Here is a 17,984-nt window from a genome sequence, read left to right as displayed (position 1 = left end):
TGCCACCCGGCCTGGCCCGCTGGAACATCCTGTGGTCCCGACGTCCTGTCTGGCCCGCCAGAGCAGGCTGCGGCCATGCTGCCCAGCCTGCCGGAGCAACTCCAGCCAGGCCAGAGACATCCTCCCTTGCCCCGCCCCAGATAAGGTGGGAAGGAATGGGATGGGGAGAGTGTGGGGGTCCTGGGCTAGGGGTGGGGTCATGTGGGCAGTGGCCAAAAGGGTTACTCCCTTTACCCCCAGCTTCTCCCCCCCAAAAAAATTTCCCCACCAGTTGCTGTCCTGGCCCATCAGGATAAGTAGCTGGCATGCTGGAACACTTTGTTTACTTAGGATTACCTCTGCGCCTGCGGACGCTTGAGGTAAACAAACCATCTCAACCCACCAGTGGCTTATCCTGATAGCCCGGGAGCCAATGTTTGCTGACCCCTGAATTATAGGGTCAGCTTATGAATGGGTCAGAAAATTTTTTCATTTTTACTTATCCATCTTGGGGAGGAGGAGATGGCTTATAAATGAACCAGCCTATGATCGAGTATATACAGTAATTAAAATTGTGGCTACACATATACCAGCCATGACTCTCATAGATCAGTATATGTGAAGCTGTGGTTTTCCTTGCTGTCCCTTGGTGTGGAATAGCAGGGGTAAGGTGGCGGCCCGTGAGGCCACATGGAATGTGGGGGAAGGTAGGTGAGCTGGCCATGCAATTCTCAGACAACTGCAAAGGGTGGGGAGTCCGGGATTGCTGGACCCGTATGTCAACCAGCATTGGCTACGTGGCATTTATGTTTGCTGCCTCAGAAGCCCCATTATGTGCTGGCGCATTTCCCTCTCCTTTTCCTGCTGGGATTCCTGGGCCTGTCTCTTGTCCACTCTACCCTCTTCTTGCTGTCTGACATGTCGGCCCTCCAGGGCCTTTGTTCGTGGTCAGATGCAGCACTGGCTTGCAGGATCTTACTGAATATGTTCTCCTTAGTCCTCTTCTTTCTCCTTCTCATCAAGTTAAGGTGTGCTGAGAGTGTGGCAGTGGCACCCATGAAGGCCAAACTGGCAGCAGCAGCTGATTAAAACAGAGAAGTGTATCACTTGATTTACAGTCAGAATGGAAAAGGAGAGAAATTCAGAACTCCCTTCCCTTATTCCAGGTAAAAACAAAAAACTTAATATGACATGCTTATTATCACTTCAGCTTTGGAGTGCCTTTGCACAGCACTTTCCTCCAGCCCCAGCCATGGTGAGGAGGCAGTAAAGATTTATGATTGTATGAATCAAAATTTTGGTCCTTATTCCATGGGTACAAGTATAGGGGAAGTGGCACTGAATATGGCACTATTTACCACAGGCAGTGACGATTTTAGCTGATCTCTCACTCTTGAAGGTAACAAAGGCACAGAAAGCACAGCTGCTACTGGTGTCCCGACCTGTATGCCACTAGCCTGTTTAATGCACTGGTGCCAGCCAAACTCATTGAAGAATGGCACAGGAAAATGTTCCACTGTGGAGGAAGAGATAACGCAGTCATCCATAGAAACCTTTGGGAGAGGATTTCATGGAGAAACTCTGCAAGTTTAATTGAGATGTCATTGAAAGATACCCTGTGTACATAAACAAACTGCTCCACCAGGTTGCCTCTGCCTACACCAATAAGAAAATGAAAAGCAGATACCAACTCTCCTCTTTTTGTTGTGTAAAACATTGCAAGGGAAAATAGATGCGCATACACCCCGAAGTTTCTTTCCCCTTCACTGGGCTAATCTGTGTTTGGCTCGCAGGACTGGCTAGATGGTGGTGGAAAACAGGTTCTGGCTCGTGGCACGACTGGATCCCTCCACTGCATCTTCCCCGCTCCGTTACCTCACTGTTCACAGGCGGGGGTCTCAGACTCCTCCAAAGTTTTCAGGGTGGTCTACTTAATGCTGGTGGGTTCTGTGCCAAATATGGCATGAAGCTTGGTGTAAAAGCAGCAGGTCAGCAGCTGAGCACAAGATCAATTGTTGTGATATGCCTGTTGCAGTTCCCTCACTTTCACATGGCACTTCATACTGCTTTGCCTGCATCCCCTGTGTAATCTTCTCACAGATGTCCTCATTCTTACAGTTGGTCCACAGCTACGCTTGCATAGCCTCTTCTCCTCACAGGGCAGGAGACACAATACATCCTGTCTATTCCATGGAGGAGTCAGTCTAGTGTGTGGAGTGGGCATGGTCGGTTGGGCAGTTGCACACTCCAAGGAGAGCTATTAGGTGTGCTCACCAAGCGGGACAATCAGGAAAAAGCACTTCAAAGGGTGTTTTAAATAGGGTGTTGGGGTGGCTTCCAGTCTCTGTGACTCCTGGCAGTCAAGTTCTGAACTGTGACTAAAGTGGCTACTGCAGAGGGAACGTGGCATTGTGGGACAGCTGCTGGAAGAATGTTAGGATCAACACAGGCCACACACTGTCTACGCTCACACTACATCAAACTCAGTAGGTCAACAGGAGCTCAATGTCACAGTGGGAGGTGGTTTTACAGTGTTGCTGTAACAGGGCACTTATGTTGGGAGATTACAGACTACATTCAGAGTTGACACATGCACAAATAGAGTTGACGCAAAGCAACTTATATTGACCTAATTTTGTAGTTGCAGACCAGGCCACACATATATGCCATGTAGTTATTAGATAAAGGTTTCTGGCAATATTTATCTAGCTTAATTTGAATTTGATCTTCAGTTTATCATCTGATCCTTCGTTATTTATTCCTGGATTAACAGAGAACTGAGGGACTTATCTACTTCTCAGAACCACACTGATCACAAAAAATATCATACTGCAAAGAAACGGAAAGCAGAAAAACTGAAGTTTTCTATCAGTGTCTGGTACAAGTTCAATGACCTAGTAAGTCTTGAGAGTTTTCCTCTTGGTAAGTCAGAGGAAAGTATATAGTAAAGACACTTTTCAGCAATAAGGTGTTAGTCTATGTCATGACGACTGTATATGGTATCCTTTCCTGTTCTCTCCACCTCCTTGTCCACTTCTCCCTTCTATTGTCTTGTTCTTGCTAATTAGATTCACTTGAATGTAGCTAATAAATGTTATTTGTATGGTACGTAATATTTAACAGATTTTTTCCTCAGCAAACGGGAAACCACTAGCAAGACAAACACTAAACTGTACACTCTCATTGCCTACTGTTCTCTGCTCTAATCACTAGGTTATTCAACCTGATTTTTACTGATTTATTTTTTCATTAAATATTTATTCTAGGGCGTTGGAAGCATGGTGTGTACTAGCTAGACTGCGCCATATAATACAGATTAAGTGAGATCTATAACCTATAATACCCTAGTAAGAATCCAACCCCCTACCCCCATGTTGAGAACGGGCAAGGGCTCACATTCCAGTATGGGTAGAGACTCCCAAGCAGGAATTAGGGAGACCCCTCTTGAATTACCTTTTGTCTAACAGATGGCCAATAAATAAATCCTTACTACCACCACCCACAATCAACCCTTCAGATGTTAAAAGGTTGAAGGAGCTCTCTCTTTGTTTCTCCCCAAACTCTTCCCATCCAGAGCCTCCTGGCTGCCAGCAGGATATGGTGGAGGGACTCCGCTTCTTTACACCTCACTCAGACTCCTGGTTGCTGCAATAAGGGGCTGGAGGATGGTGTGCCCTTTCTTCAACTTTCTGGATTAGGCGTGGCAAACTGGTCAACTGACTTACTATTATTTGAGCATGGTCAAATAGTTAAATATTCCAGCAAGAATGCCCTCATATAGGTGGTGACCTACGTTTTTGACTGCATCATGATGCCATCTGTTAAGAAGCCCTACTTCAATATTTAGATCACTTACTGTACTTCATACTAATGCCACGTGTTGGGGAAAAAAGGGAACTAATTGGAAGTTGAGCATCTTGATTGGCTGGAATATTCTAGAACAAACATTGTATGTGTAGCTTTATTTGTATACCATGCCATCACCACACATAAATTTACAAAAAGCACATTAAACAAGGTAAGACACAGCCTCTGCCCTGAAGAGCTTCTTCCTCTACACAAAAAGAAATGTGCAGCCATTAAGTCTCTCCCTTAAACAAAAGTAACACAGCTATTAAACCCCTCTAGTACTTCCACCCAACCCTCAATAACCTACATTAAACGCCCATGTAAGTAAACCCTCACTCCTCCCTCTCAACAAAAATCCCCTTCGTACCGCACGTTTTCCCAGCAATACTTTGCTGATAATATGCGAAGTTCTAGGCTAATGAAGGAGGTGTAACATTACATCTCTGTAAAGACCTGCTCTTCCTGCAGCTGCCTATTAGTCCATTTTGTTTGTTGCAAGAAGATGGACTGCTTGCCACCCTTCCCCTCCATGTAATCTGTAAGGCTCCTGGGAGGGAGGGAGAGGGCAACATGCCCGAAAACATTGAGGGGCTGGAATCTTCCAGTACAACAGCTGTTAGAAACAGAACTGCATGGTTACTGGTCGATTGAAATCCATGAGATACTTCATAAATCTAGATATTAATGTCTCACTACTTCTGGAATGCTAACAGTGATATCATAATATACGCAGAGTAAGGGAAAGCCAAAAATAATTGGTATGGACATTTTTTACTCCACAAACTTGGAAAAAACTAAAGCTAAACACAAGTACTATGCTTTTGACTATGTGAAACATATAGATAAATGGAGAAATGCTTGTTAAATTCTTGTGATATATGTCCAGCTACTGTCAAAGACGGATTATTGCAGTTAAACAGCAAGAAACATAAAACTGGTCTACATCAAAATTTTTCTTACGTGCATTCTTCTACTTTGTCCTGAGCAGCTGCATCACAAAGCATGGCATCTTTTGATGAAGATAGTGATATGAGTAACAATGAAAGTGACGCTAATTCCATTTTTTCACATTAAGAATTCTGCTACAACATCTTTTTTAACATAAAAAATTCCTTACTCCTGGAAAGACTTCAGATGCTCATCAAATTGGTATTAAAAGGTTTTTTGACACAGTGTCCTCTGACCAGAAAAACAAACCTGACTATATGTTCACTAGAGATATTAATGCCAGCAATAAACCATTTAATATAGAAAAAAATCCTTATGTACTAGATTTTTTTCATAAGTAGGAAACAGCTTGCAGGAAAGTCTTCTGAAAGCCAAAAGTGGACGTGAAAAACAATTGGTGTTCTTATTACTCAAGTTCCTCACGTCTCTCTAGTATCTGATGGATGAAGCAATATTCACAGTGAGAACGTCAACAGCTTCACGGCAACAACTCCACAACCAGTGGTTTACTCATTCCAATGCACAAATGAGCATCACCATGCAGCCCAGTATTGCTGACAATACAATAAATGAATTGGGTCCACACAGAAGCGTATTTCAGTTGTGACTGAGAATGTGAAAGCAGCTTAGTCGTTGCTGATAAATGAGTATCCACATCTTCTGTGTCATGAGCATGCTGCTCTGAGGAGGCAGCATTTCACTGGTGATGTTGAAGACCTGACAAACTTTCTCGTCACATATAAGAAAAGTGAAAAAGCACTGTCAAGTTTTTCAAAAATAAAGAACCAGCAGCCATTTTCAACATCATTTAGTAAAGCACTTGATTTCATCCATGCTGAGTAAGTCTTGCATACTCAGTGGGGCTCTTCTATTAAATTCCTCAAAGATCTTCCAATATACAAGAAGACTTTTCAATCAGCTGCTGCTTAAGAAAGGGTGGCTGGGTGCTGCCCCCAAGTAATCCTCACTCATGTTCTTGATGATGCAGTCTTTTGGATGCATATCCAAAATTCATTTCACTATTTAAACTCGGAGCTCAGTCCATTCAGAATATGAAGAATTATAGTTCTATATTGTCTGATGCCAACGATGATTCTTGAATACGAAAAACATTTGTAAGAATACTGAACACAGTACACATACAAAAGCTGATGAGAAAGAGACAAAATCTCAAAAAAATCAAGTAATCAGTCCTGCTCATAATGCTGCCTAGCTTCTTGATCCATGCTTCTTGATCACGCTTTCTGATGATTAATTTGATTCAGTTGGTGCCCTCATAGTGGCTGTTGCAAATGTTAAAAGACATACACACACAAAAAAATTCTGATGGAAGTAGAAAATTATAAAGCAACAAGCAACCCATTCAGATGTAAAACAACCAATCCCAGCTGTTGAATCAAAACACCTCTCTCTATCATGGTAGAAAGGGTCATGCCCAATTTCCAGTTTAGCTACAGCAGAAGAAATTCTTTTCATACTTCTGTATACTACTACTGCATGCAAAGAACAACATTTAACAAATGACTTCCTTTATAGTTGCTATGTTTGTTTTATTTCCATTACAAAAGAAAAACAGTAATGAAAGAATGACAATTATTCAAGACTGAACAGTTTCATTTTTTAAAAGTTCATTTAATTATGTTTTGCATTTTTCTGAGTTAAAATAATGCAGTTAAAAAACTTGTTTTTTGTAATTAGGCATAAGAATCTAAAGCTAATCCTCTTGGAGACCATAAAGTCTTATTCCTTTTGTTATAGTAGTTATTGTTATAACAGATTAGTGCTTTAAAATATTTGGCCATTTTTCACATTTGACAATATCTGACCAATGTTTGCAATAGACTGATTATTTTGGACTGGTCAAATGCCCAACTGTATTCTGGCTGCTACAACGGGGTCATTTCTATTACTCTATCCTTCTCGCAGCCACCAATTTAAGTTCCGCCTCTCTATTGAATATCTATAATGCCTGCATCTGCTGCTCAGAGCTTCCCAAAGAAACTGCTACAGAATAAAACTTGACTTGATTCTCATCAGTTTAACTATGTACCCACAAGGTTATAAACACCCACAATGAAAACTGACAGGTCTTGTCAGTGATCACTCTGATACAACTTTGGAAAGCTCTGAGCAGCAGTGTTAGCACTGAAGTCATGTGTGTGTTGTCTTATGTCTGTAATGTACTGGTTTACATTTGGTATTAATATGGAAAGTTTATCTTCACACCCGTAAAGTCTAGAAACTTTTTTTTTTTAAATCTGCAAAAGCTACTTCCACTAATTCTCCCTCTTCCCCCCCACCAGAGGCAAGTACGCAAATGGACTTTTCCAGCCCTAATTTACCCATCCAACATATGTTTATTTTCTCTCAAAACTGAGTTTTCATTTAAATGGCCATGTATGTATTTTCTCTACTAAAGTATAAGGATACAAATCAAGTAAAGGACTAATATCTGAGTGTGAATCATAGTGTTAAATATATGGCATTAGCTGCTAAGACAATGATGCATTTCATATATCTTTACTTCAAAGAAAAAAATATACAGCTGTAGGTCATTTTCTGCCACAAAATACCAGCCATCTTCCTATTGTGCATTCATTCAATCCCTTGGACAGGACATTTAATAGCTGTCCCCACTTAAACTCAGTTTATTGCCTAGAAACTTCAATCACTGAACAAGCTCTTCCACGTTCACTAATGACCACACTAACAGTAGCTGTAACTCTATGACCCCTTTGCAGGCTCCCAGAGCCTGAGTATTTACACCACAATTAAACAGCCCCATAGACTGAACCCAAGTCAGCTAACATGAGCCAGCCCAGGTGTTTAACTGCAGTGTAGATGTACTGCTTCCTTCAAGCAGCCAGAGAGTCAGGGTAACAGTTTCAATACTCATACCATTTTCAACCCTCAGACTTGCAGTTTGTTGGCTACTATGAGGATGATAGTGGGAGGATCTCTGCTAATGTATGTCTGCTAAACTTGAGCTGCTAATCCATGTTAAAAGCAGAGGTGCCCTGTCTTAACCTCTATTTTAACCTGAGTCAGTTGACATGCATTAGCTAACCAGAGTTAAGAACACACACTTTTTTGCAGGGACGACATATCATAGGAAGAGAATAATTAAACAGTGTACATTTGGGTCATGTTGGGAACAATTTCTTTGCAACCATAAAAAGACTAAGTTTTCTCTAAATGAAAATGTCAGACTTGTCTTCCTTGCATCATTAACTCAAGCTATAACTTGAGTTTTGCCCCAGCCTGACTTCCATCCACATACAAGAATTTCTAGTTAGTAATGCAGTGGAGATGCTGCAGCTCAAGTTACAACAAATCATCTGCTGCTAATCCAGTCACTCTTTTAATATCACTGTGTATCCTGACTGTTTTGCAACGTGATCACTCACTCTGCTCTCATTCTAGCTCAGTGGTTCTCAGCCTGGGGCCCACGGCCCGCTTATGGCCCACTCAGCATACAGCTGCTGCCCATGTGACATCCTCAGGGCCATACAGGTAGTATTGGATGCGGCCGACATAACACATTGTGGACCATATATGCTGCCCACAATGGTCAATAAGTTGAGAACCACTGCTCTAGCTGCTCAAATGTATTAACTCCAGTGTACTAACTCAAGCTCCTTGGGGCAGTGAAGACAAGCCCAGGATTCAGAAAAAAGTTGGTGACATTGACATGAAAACCACTACACACGACAAGCAGATTTTTTGAGCTCTGACCCTACCAAACAACACTGTGGTCCCTAGGCATCTGATATCCCCACACTATCCTGACAGGGGATCCCGGTTCAATGACAAATGACATACATAAGATGGAGGACTGGAGATTAGAGCACCTCAGCAGAAAGATGTGTGTTGAATCTGAACCAGGTGTGCAAACCACCTGATTAATCCTATGCTAGAGAGCTAAAACACTAATAAATAGCCTTCCCCACTGATGTAAAATCCTGGCAGACAGAATTGTTCTGGATCGCAAACAGTCTCAGCAATCTACACTAGTCCCAGGGCCTAAAGAATCCTCCAGCTGCAAAGAACTTTGTGTCTTACTTCCCAGAAGAGATTGACTGAAAGTATCACAGGTCCACCAGAATCACTTAGGGGGAAAGGGGGGAAATCCCCCCCCCCAACTAACTTCAGGGGAGTCTAAGAAATGAAGTGGATGTTTCTTTTGTGGTGGTGTAGAAAGAATCTGTACAAACATCTGAACTGTTCCTCCATTCATTGGTGGTGAAATCTAGTGAGAAACAGAATCTGACAAACTCCTCATAATCCTTAATCATGTAAGTGTGACTCTTGCTCAAAAAGCCATCTTTCAGCATCAACTATTGCCTTATTTTTAGTGTCTCCTTCTCGGAAAAGTTATTAAAGTGGCAGCAGGCCAAACGACAACAGCTGACTTCCATCCAATACTCTAGATCTTTTTCAGTCAGGCTTCATGATTGAATATGGCACAAAGATCACACCGGTAGCTCTGATGGATGATCTCTCTCAGAATGGAGGTTGAAGATTCATACTACTAGATCTGCTGGCATTCCTCAACATCATGGATCACAAGGTTATGCTAGCTCAAAGGCAGACTCTCACAGAAGTAGATGGAAACATGTTAGGCCTGAGAACAGAATCAGCATAAGAGTAGCAATGCACAATTGGTCATCTTCTCCAAGGACTTGAATCTCCCAAGTCCAGAAAAGTTCAGTCTTATCACTGCTCTTATTCAATGTCTGTGATACATTTAAAAGTGATAACACACAATAAATCAATGGTGTTATCTAAATTGACTATGCCCAGCCAGTAACACCAGCAGACCTTCCTGACACCAAAGTATATGGAAGAAACTGGAACATAAATTGCTAGGTTAGATTCAATTGGAAAAAGACAGAAAGTAGTATTTGTTGACAGAAGATACCGTACAAAACTGGTTGAGTTTGGATCCATCTCCTTCACTGAGACTATTTCCCACTCCAGACTGTCATGCAATGTACAACCTCTGGGTCCTGCTAATTTAATATCTGCTCCTAGATTCCTGTATTTACAGCTATGGCTGACTACGAGATTTTTCCTATTCTTTCAGGTAAGAGCCTTAGGTAGAAGCTGCTTCGATCACGAATCAGGATCTTTTTCTTAACACTTAAGACAACAGAGAGTCAAATGACGATAAATACTATGAACTTTTGAGCAGGGAATTTTGTGTGTAAAATCCATGATACAGTTGATGCTAGCCAGTGATTTCAGTTGGTAAACAAGCTTATTAAATTACTTAAGTACTTACATAGCCTATAGCCCCCAAGAGCTTCAAACACTAAAACTGATCTTCAACATTCCTATAAGGTAGGGAAATATTATTCCCATTTTCACAGAAGCAGTAAGGTCACAAGGGTGGCTCTGTAAGAGACAGGAACTGAACCTAGGTCTGAGTTCCTGCCCAACGCCTCAACCACAAGACCATCCTTCCATCTAATTACTGGAAAGATTAATTAGTAAAATATCCTTCCTAGCGAGGAAAACCAGAAACCAATACAATAATACTTGTTATCCCTACCCATCTGAAGCATGGTGATACTTATATTTAAACTACAGGGTTCAGCATACTCAAGCAACCAGTAACATTATGGTGCAGCAATGATCATCGTTGGCGTAGTGTATTAACTTAGTGGGTTATCACTATAAATTGGAATTATCACAGTCTTTAATTTTGGACCAGGTTGTTGCTGCATGGCATAAAAGAACCTTGAACATCTTGAACTACACACAGTATGTACTTAATACTAGATCTAAAACACATGCTTTGAATATTTTTAATATGATACTTACTTTAGCATATCTAGTACAAAACTTTGAAGTAGCAGAGAAACATAATCCCTGTAGTAGACAGACTAGGTGTAATTTCCTCATTCCAGTATGTCCCTCGGCCCATGCCGCTTCCAGCAGCTCCCATTGGCCTGAAGCAGCGACCCGCAGCCACTGGGAGTTGCGATCGGCCGGACCTGCGGACGGGGCAGGTAAATAAACTGGCCTGGCCTGTCAGGGGCTTTCCATACACAAGCGGCGACCTCTGTTTGAGAAACCCTGAACTACTAGGTCTGGTCAAACAAAAGCATTCATTTAATATTTGACATATCCAATTGGTACTAATCTAAATACATTTGCTGAGTTGTATTTGACCAGCTAGTCATACCATGAAAGCTGGTTAAATAGCATAAGTATTAACTGAATATTTGCCAAAAACCTTCAAAATTCACCAGCCATTTGCAAACTACAACTCAACCAGTCCTACCTCCTGCATGTCTTGATTTTGTTTTACCTTCTTTGCCTTTTTCTTCACTTCACTTTCTCCTTTCCTTCCAAGGAAAGTGCATTTCTCCATTACATTACAACTCACACCCCCATTGCAGTAGCTGGTATGTTGTTTTATCCCTTCTGCAACTTTTTGGCTGGTGAAAAGGGTGTTTATTACTCCTCCCTCTTCTCAACCTCATTTTGAGTCCTCCTTCCAGCGTTAGCCTCTGCTGTTGCTCATAGTTTGTCCAAGTACAGTTGAATGAAATAGACCAAATTCATGCCAGTTTCACTGATGCCCACAAGGATCAAAAAGAAGCAGTGAAAAGTGAAAACTTAGGACATCCACTTTCCCTGTTCTGCAGCATGTGGAAGCCCTGAACAATAGCACAGGTTCTGGAGAGCTCTGTCAGCAGATTTAATACAACAGTGAAGTAGTTTAACCTTGGTTTGCACTTGCATACCTTCATATCTCTAAGGCTAGAGAAACATTCAAATATGAACTTAAATTCAGCAGAAAGTGTTAACTTCCTGGGAGAGTCTTTCTTACGCATACTGGATGAATGGATTTTTAAATGTTAAATATGGTACAGACAGAGCACATTCCCAGTAAAACTGCCATACATCTATGAGCAAATTAGGAAAATCTTACTCTGTTGAGTGCTTTTAGCAAACAGTGATAGGACACACACAGATAAGTGGAAGAACAGGTTTGCAAGCAGATTTCTACAAACACATTTCTGTTCCAGATTTTTGATCCTGATAGCTTTAAAAAACTGACAACTGCTCCAAACCTCCAAAGATTAAAAGGTAAATTATTTTCCCAACAGGCTGATCAGATCCTGTCCTGTTTCTGTAAGGCATAACATTCAAGTTTTGAAATAAGAGTAAATTTTCTTAACACTATGAATAAATGAGACCCCTCTCCAAAGTATACACAACTGGTTTAGTGTCCAAAATATCTATGTCTGTTTTAATCTTTGCTTACAAAAATAAATGGCAGTTTATCTGCTTGAACTATTGAGTTTACAACAGTCAAGAGAACTGCAGTTTGGATGGTTCTGTATTCTGGTAAAAGTTCTGTGCAACAATATTATCTATTGAAGGGCAATTTTCCTCTTTTGTGTACTCTGTAGGCTAGATCACATCAGTGTCTGCTGAAAAATCTTGAAGCTATAAGTCACCTCTTGATATATACAAAGAAATGACATACCTGAAACAAGGTGGTATGTGCCATATGTTCACTGGTCAAGCTTTCAGTAGAATACTGAAAAACTTATTTTTCAACCTACCTATTTTATTTTGCAACAAATGAGAAAACCACAGAGCGGTCTACACATGTGAACCATGGTCGTGAGTTCAAATACCATGAAAGGGAAAGGGGCAAATAAAAAAAATATAAAATTGTATATCACACAGGAACTGAAGCTACTTAGGTCACAAAGATCTCCCCCCAACTTGATGACAACAGAATTTTCAGTTAAAACAAAAAACACAGAACGAAAACAAACAGGCTAAACAAAATCTGCTTGGTCTGGAACAGACCTCAGCCTAAAACCAAGTTTCTTGAGCTGGACCAAATTAGGCAGACTTTTTCGAAGCTGGGTTAGGCAGACTTTTTCAAAGCTGGGTTAGGCAGACTTTTTCAAAGCTGGGTTAGGCAGACTTTTTCAAAGCTGGGTTAAGCTTTATCACTCCTTGTCATCTTCACTAAACTCCAGCTATGACAGAACACTCCAAACCACACCTTTCAAAGTGGCATGCCAAGACAACTTTGACATTTGAGGAACTTTTCAAAGGAAGTTTGAAGAGACTGCTTGGCAAGGATTTAGAATGTACTTGTGCCCACATTTGGGTGATGACTTCTGTTCTTCAGTACTAAATGAAGATGTATATTTCATGATGATAATATACACCTTTGCACTGTTAACTACTGCACAGTTATCAATAGTTCTGTACATTTCTAATGTAGTGTTTTTAAACTAAACACTCAGTAATAGAATATATATGATACATTAAAAGCAAACATTTATAGAAGATTTTAAGAATGTTTTGCACACAACAATCTTAAGATGTGTATATTAAAAAGAGATATCTCTCATTATTTCAGGAGATGCAGCCTTCTAAGGAGTTTCTCTGCATAAATCATCTTCATTTGTGGTACAGATTACTATTTCTGCAATTTGAGACATTTCAAATAGATTACAGAATCTGGTTTAACATTCCTGATCTCTGGGAGCACATAAGTTTAAGAGTCTTTAAAAACAAACATTTTGGAATCTAAACTAACATGCAATATTTTGCAAAAGTTTTTGTGGGAGAGAACTATATGATATTTCAAGATTAAGTAGATAAGAGGGAATTCTCTTAATATGAAACTCTTGACAATCATTCGTTAATTGATCCATCTCCTTACAATACTCCATTTGCCCAAGTGCCTTATATTCAAATTTCATACTGCACTGAATCAAAGCTGATGCACACTTACTATATTGCTTTGTACAGTGAATTATGTATTCCTTTCATGCACACTTTAAATGGAAAGTATGTCTTCGTTTGTACTCTTAGGAATTATTTTGTGGTGCAGTGTTTCATTGACCTATGCCGGAATTAGAATCCAGGGAAAATAAACTGTCAAAATGTTGTCAAGTATCAGAGTTGTAGCCGTGTTAGTCTGGATCTGTAAAAGCAGCAAAGAATCCTGTGGCACCTTATAGACTAACAGACGTTTTGGAGCATTGTATATGTATGTCAAAATGTTTTACATAGACAAGACTTAATTGCTCAGTTAGTCTAGGGAAAGTCACTCTAAAACCTTCATCATTTTACACTTCCTCTGGCCAAAGAGGCATTCCCCATTGAACAGCAAGAACTAATCTCTCCAAATCTGACTTTTTAAAAGACTCGAGGAACCCCAAGGCCCCCAGCTACTGTAGGCACAAAATTAGTGAATTCAGGATGCTTTAAGAAGCCTAGTATCTTGCACTAGTTTAGGATCACGTTTGACTCTGTTTACACAACTCTGAAGTGGTCAGTAAGATGCAAAATGCAGTGTGTGCAACGTACTGGGCCCTCACCCAAACATAATGGGCAGGATTCAAAATTTAAAAAATCACTAGTCAATGGGACTTGAGAGCTCTTCTGCTCCCCCCTCAGCGAAAGCGAGCCCAAAAAAACCAACCCACCTCTTTCGCTTTTGCTTACCCAGGACAACACGGGAAAAAGACGCTCGAAACGGGGCTACAGTCGGGGTGGAGTTGGAAACTTCCCTCAATTGTAGGCTTTCTCCTATCTCCTCAGGTTTTCTGCCCAGCCCCTCCCCGGACCCCTTTCTCCTGGGCCTCCTGCCACATGCCGGGGGAAGTCCTTCGTTCCCAGGCACCGGGGGAGCAGGGGGGACTTTCGTCCGTCCTCCCGGCTCCTTTCAGGGGGCTGCGGAGGAAGACAAACCCCGAAGCGGGGAGGATGCAGCAACCAGCGGAACAGGGGGTGACGAGCGCCAGGGCCCAGGCAGAGGTGTGGGGGCTCCCTTGGTCCCGTCCCACCGAAGCAGCCAGGGCTGCAGCTCCCTACGCTTCACCGGGGGGCAGGGGCCTGGCCAGGCGCCGCGAGGGCCCCCGCCCGGCTCACTCACCAGGATGCGCTTGAAGAGCGCGTTCTCCTTGGGAGGGAGGCTCACGGACGGCATCGCTCCTGGTCCTGCCGCGGCCGGCTCCGGCTCCGCTTGGAGGCTCCGGGGGGCGGGGTGTCTCCTGCCGCTCCTCGGTCACCGCCGCCTCCCGGGACTCCCTGCCGAGCCACCCCCGCCGCCCCGTGCTCGCTACCGTCCCAGGCCCAGCCCCTCCAGGCCGCCGTATCCGCGCCGGGTTCCCCCTTGCCCCGCACCGAGTCCCAGGCGACAGTTCACGTGGTAGCTGAACAGGCCGGAGAGAGGCGCAGCCAAAATGGCCGCCGCCGCTTAGGGCTTCCCCAGCCGGGTCACGCTAATCAACGCGCATGCGCCGCGACCCCATGGCCCCGCCCGGCTCGGGAGTCGGTGCGGGGCATGCTGGGAAGCGAGGCTGTTTCTGAGTTCCGCCCTGGTGACTCAGAGCCCGTCCCAGGCGTTCCCTGCGGAGCTGGCCGAGGTTGTCGTGACTTGCCTCCATCCCCTGCCGCCGCAAAAGCTGGGGGTGAAATGAGGCCGTTCGGGGGCTTTGCACGTTCCATTGTGCACCAGCCCAGCAACCTGCACCCAGCCCTTCCGCGCCCCCCAGGGCCTCCGGGCCGCCTCTGTTGGCAGGTTTTACGGGCCTCGCGAGCTGGCTGCCGGCGCTCCTCTCCCACCAGCGGCTGGACAGCTCCGGCCCGGCTGGCCTGGGGTTTAAGATGCGCTAATCGCCTGAGTTAGCTAGCACGTTGTAAAAGCGTAATGTAGACAAGGCCTGTGTCAGCGTGGTGGGGCTAAAGGCGGGGGAGCGCAGGGCTTAGCTCGTGGAAAGGGGCTGCGCTTTGGCTACATTAGAATGATTAGATTGGTGTTAGCTCGTGCTAACATTGTGCCTTTAAATCCTATTGTAGATCAGGCTGGTAGATGTCATTTGCAGGAACATACCATATCTTCCTCTCTGGCTTTTTACCAAAAGCGATGAGTGGCTACCATATGTAGGCATTTGATGCAGTGCCAGCTCCCCTTACACATCTCTGACACTGCACCTCCACCTGCAGTTTCACCTCCTATCTTCCAATCTTGCAGAACCAGTTTTAGTTACAAAAAAGGCACATGACTGCTATTTTTGGGACCCACCCTCACAGTGCTGTGCCAGCAAAACAACTCAGAAGCTAGTCAGTTCTTGCCCCAAGACAGTGATTCGGGTCACTGTTTGCTCTCTACTTCCCTCCTGGGACTTGGAACCACAGAAAACATGATGTCTGTTGCACATTTGGGTGTCTGTAAAGGAATTATTATGTGCAGTGTTAGAATTTTGTATGGTATTTAAATGCAAATTAGGATGAGATCTTCCATTTTTGTCTATAACTTCAGCAGGATTTGAACCCAGTTGTCCAATGAAAAGTTTACTTTCAATTTCATCTATTATGCCACAAACCTTCAGCTGATGATATTACAAAACAGTTTTGTACCCTAAATAATGAAAAGTCCTGAACTGCTTTTAACATCAAAAGTAATAATGAGATGAGAGTTAAAGTACTTTTATGGATTAGAAACTTGCTAAGAAACAGAAAACAAATAGGAAGAAACGGTCTTGTTTCAGCATGGCAAAATTTAACAATGGGGTGCCTTGCTTCTGCATTAGTGGCCTGATCTACTGGCCCAGTGAAATCAAGGGGAGTCTTTCCTTTTACTTCAGTGGGCTTTGGATAAAGCTGTGTGAGGTGTTTAATATATTTATTATCTGGAAAAAGGAATTGACACTGGGAAACAAAATTTGCATATGAAGAGCTCTGAGAAGCTGTAGCAGGAACTAAAGATTAAACTAAGATCCCAATCCTGTAAAGATTTACCACGTTGCACATGCTTAACTTTACTTTTGTCATGCTGTCTGGAGTAGCTCATGACCGTGAATGTCAACCTCAGAGCAGACTGTCAAAAAATGGAAAAAATCCCAAACTGGTTGTATGTTCCATAACTAGATTTCACCAACCTAGTAACAAGTGTGAACTCCTGAAGCACTATAACAGTTTTACCACGGAGTCATGGATAGTCTCCTTGGGCATTCCAATTTATCTTGCCACCCTGGCAAGATGGACTATGTGATAGATGGTCATTTTACACCAGAAATCACAGTAATATTCAGGTTACTTTAAGTCCCAAGGGGCCAGTCACTTACTCAAGGTCAATTTTAGATCTCACACTGAAGACAACATTTGGAGTCAATCCTGTATTTAACTAAAGGTTTATTAACTAAGAAAATAAATGAGAATTATTTACAAGGTTAAATCAGGAAACATACACACACACGAGTTACAGTCTTAGGTTTAAAAAGGTAATATAAGCTTCTATAATAAGCAGCTCTGTCTGACTTTTAGGGCTGACCTATGCCAAGGGGATCTGTTGCTTATGTTTAGGAATCTTGTCCCTCTTAAGGTATGTCTATTCCGCAATTAGATGCCCATAGCTGGCACATGCCATCTGACTCAGGTGCACGGGACTTGGGCTAAGGGGCTGTTTAATTGCAGTGTAGATGTTTGGGCTCAGGCTTCAGCCTGAGCTCTGGGACCTCCCACCTTGCAAGGTTCTAGAGCCTGAGCTGCAACCTGAGCTCAGACATCTACACCACAGTTAAACAGACCCTCGGCCCATGCCCTGCGAGCCAAAGTCGGCTGGCACAGGCCAGCCACAGGTTTTTAATTGCAGTGTAGATGTACCTTCAGAGTCCAGACAGCATAAAGAGTCTTAGTTTCTCCTTGTTAGAGATTTTTATCGCCCCTCAACCTAGAATCCAATCTGATGGGATGAGTTCATGCGCAATCCTCCCATTCCTGGACGGAGTTGGGAATGCAATCAACAAGGCCTCTCTACCTTTTGGTGCTACACGATGCCTCATTTACTTTCAGTGAGCCATCTTTTGTGCAGAATGAACCCTTTACCTTCATTAATGCTTCTTTTCCTATTTGGTGAGGACTTCATAAGTGAGATACAGATATTATAAGTAGGATTAACACATGTAGCATCCTACAAGCATTCCATAAAGTATAAACACTTTATTATAATTAATATCTATTTTAATTATACTAACCCATAGTTAAGTTTCCAACTGTGCCTTTGGTCAGTGTTCAGTGAGGCCCTGGGCCTTGGCATGAGCTGACACCTGGTCTGCCAGCATCAAGGTTACCATGAATAGTCCCATTGATTCTGATAGGACTACTCATGGTAGTAAAGTTAAGCACATGTATAAGTGTTTGCAGGGTTGGGACCC

At 42.8% G+C, this 17,984-nt stretch overlaps 1 protein-coding gene across 1 annotated transcript in view; it reads right to left on the bottom strand.

Moving 5' to 3' along the window:
• The window catches only part of NAA15 (N-alpha-acetyltransferase 15, NatA auxiliary subunit), a 60,979-nt gene extending 45,947 nt beyond the window's left edge, over positions 1-15,032 (bottom strand). Inside the window, exon 1 of the mRNA XM_050946323.1 lies at positions 14,702-15,032. Within this exon, the coding sequence (XP_050802280.1) occupies positions 14,702-14,755 (54 nt within the window). The 5' untranslated portion in view covers positions 14,756-15,032. The remainder of the gene's footprint in view (positions 1-14,701) is intronic.
• Between the last annotated feature and the right edge of the window lie 2,952 nt (positions 15,033-17,984).

Source organism: Gopherus flavomarginatus, chromosome 3 (assembly GCF_025201925.1).
Source record: "Gopherus flavomarginatus isolate rGopFla2 chromosome 3, rGopFla2.mat.asm, whole genome shotgun sequence".
In the NCBI taxonomy this organism is placed as follows: Eukaryota; Metazoa; Chordata; order Testudines; family Testudinidae; genus Gopherus; species Gopherus flavomarginatus.
The sequence above is the reverse complement of the archived record's forward strand: the minus strand, read 5'-3'. Positions and strand labels throughout refer to the sequence as shown.